The sequence below is a fragment of the Condylura cristata genome, unplaced genomic scaffold (genome assembly GCF_000260355.1).
Source record: "Condylura cristata isolate star-nosed mole 26May11 unplaced genomic scaffold, ConCri1.0 scaffold00021, whole genome shotgun sequence".
Lineage (NCBI taxonomy): Eukaryota > Metazoa > Chordata > Mammalia > Eulipotyphla > Talpidae > Condylura > Condylura cristata.
In genome coordinates this window covers 4500399-4501074 of record NW_004567122.1, presented here as the reverse complement: position 1 = coordinate 4501074, position 676 = coordinate 4500399, and the positions used below count along the sequence as shown (strand labels likewise).

The window sequence follows — 676 nt, the reverse complement described above, 5'->3', positions numbered from 1 at the left end:
CGCCGCCGCCGCCGCCGCCGCCGCCGCGGGGATCTAATATCAGCTACCTGTCCCTGTCACTCTTGACACTTCGCTGTCAGGGCTGCCGCTCGGGGGGGCGGGCAGAGCGCGATCGGCGTTAGCTTTCCTTATTGGAGGGGTATCGGGGGAGGGAGGGAGGGGAGAAGGGGGTCTTCGCCCACTCTTGTTTCGGTTCGGAGCGCGGAAGCCAGCTCCCCAAAGACACTCGGAGCCGTGCCTGCCTGCCCACACCCCCATGTCTCCGTGGGCCCGCTGACTCTGGCCGCCGGACCCGACCGCCTGAGCCTTCCGAAGGAGACGGGGCGGCTCGGCTCCAGGACTCGCGGGGGTTGCGTTCCCTGGCTCGGCCCTCGGCCGCCACGCAGGGGGGACTCCGCGCCTAGAGCGCGCCGCGGAGCCGGAGGCGGCGGCGGCCACGGGGCTCCGGCGGGGCGGCAGCCCGGGACTCGTGGGGCGGCGCGCTCCTTCGCCCATGAACTGCATGAAAGGCCCGCTGCACTTGGAGCAGAGAGCAGGGACCAAGCTGTTGGCCGCTTCGTCGTCGTCCTCCTGTCACCATCCCCAGCCGCTGGCCATGGCTTCGGTCCTGGCTCCCGGGCAGACCCGCTCCCTGGACTCTTCCAAGCACAGGCTGGAGGTGCACACCATCTCTGAC

The 676-nt window shown here is 70.7% G+C and overlaps 1 protein-coding gene across 4 annotated transcripts in view; it reads left to right on the top strand.

The window, feature by feature from the left end:
- PITX2 (paired-like homeodomain 2) overlaps positions 1-676 on the top strand; it is a 24547-nt gene that overhangs the window by 19042 nt on the left and 4829 nt on the right. For 2 of the 4 annotated variants that reach the window (XM_004686611.1, XM_004686610.1), the window contains exon 1: positions 494-676. This exon is cut by the window's right edge. The exons of the other annotated variants lie outside the window; for them this stretch is intronic. In XM_004686611.1, the coding sequence (XP_004686668.1) occupies positions 494-676 (183 nt within the window). Of the gene's footprint in view, positions 1-493 lie in introns of those variants that run through there. 4 annotated transcript variants of the gene reach the window in all.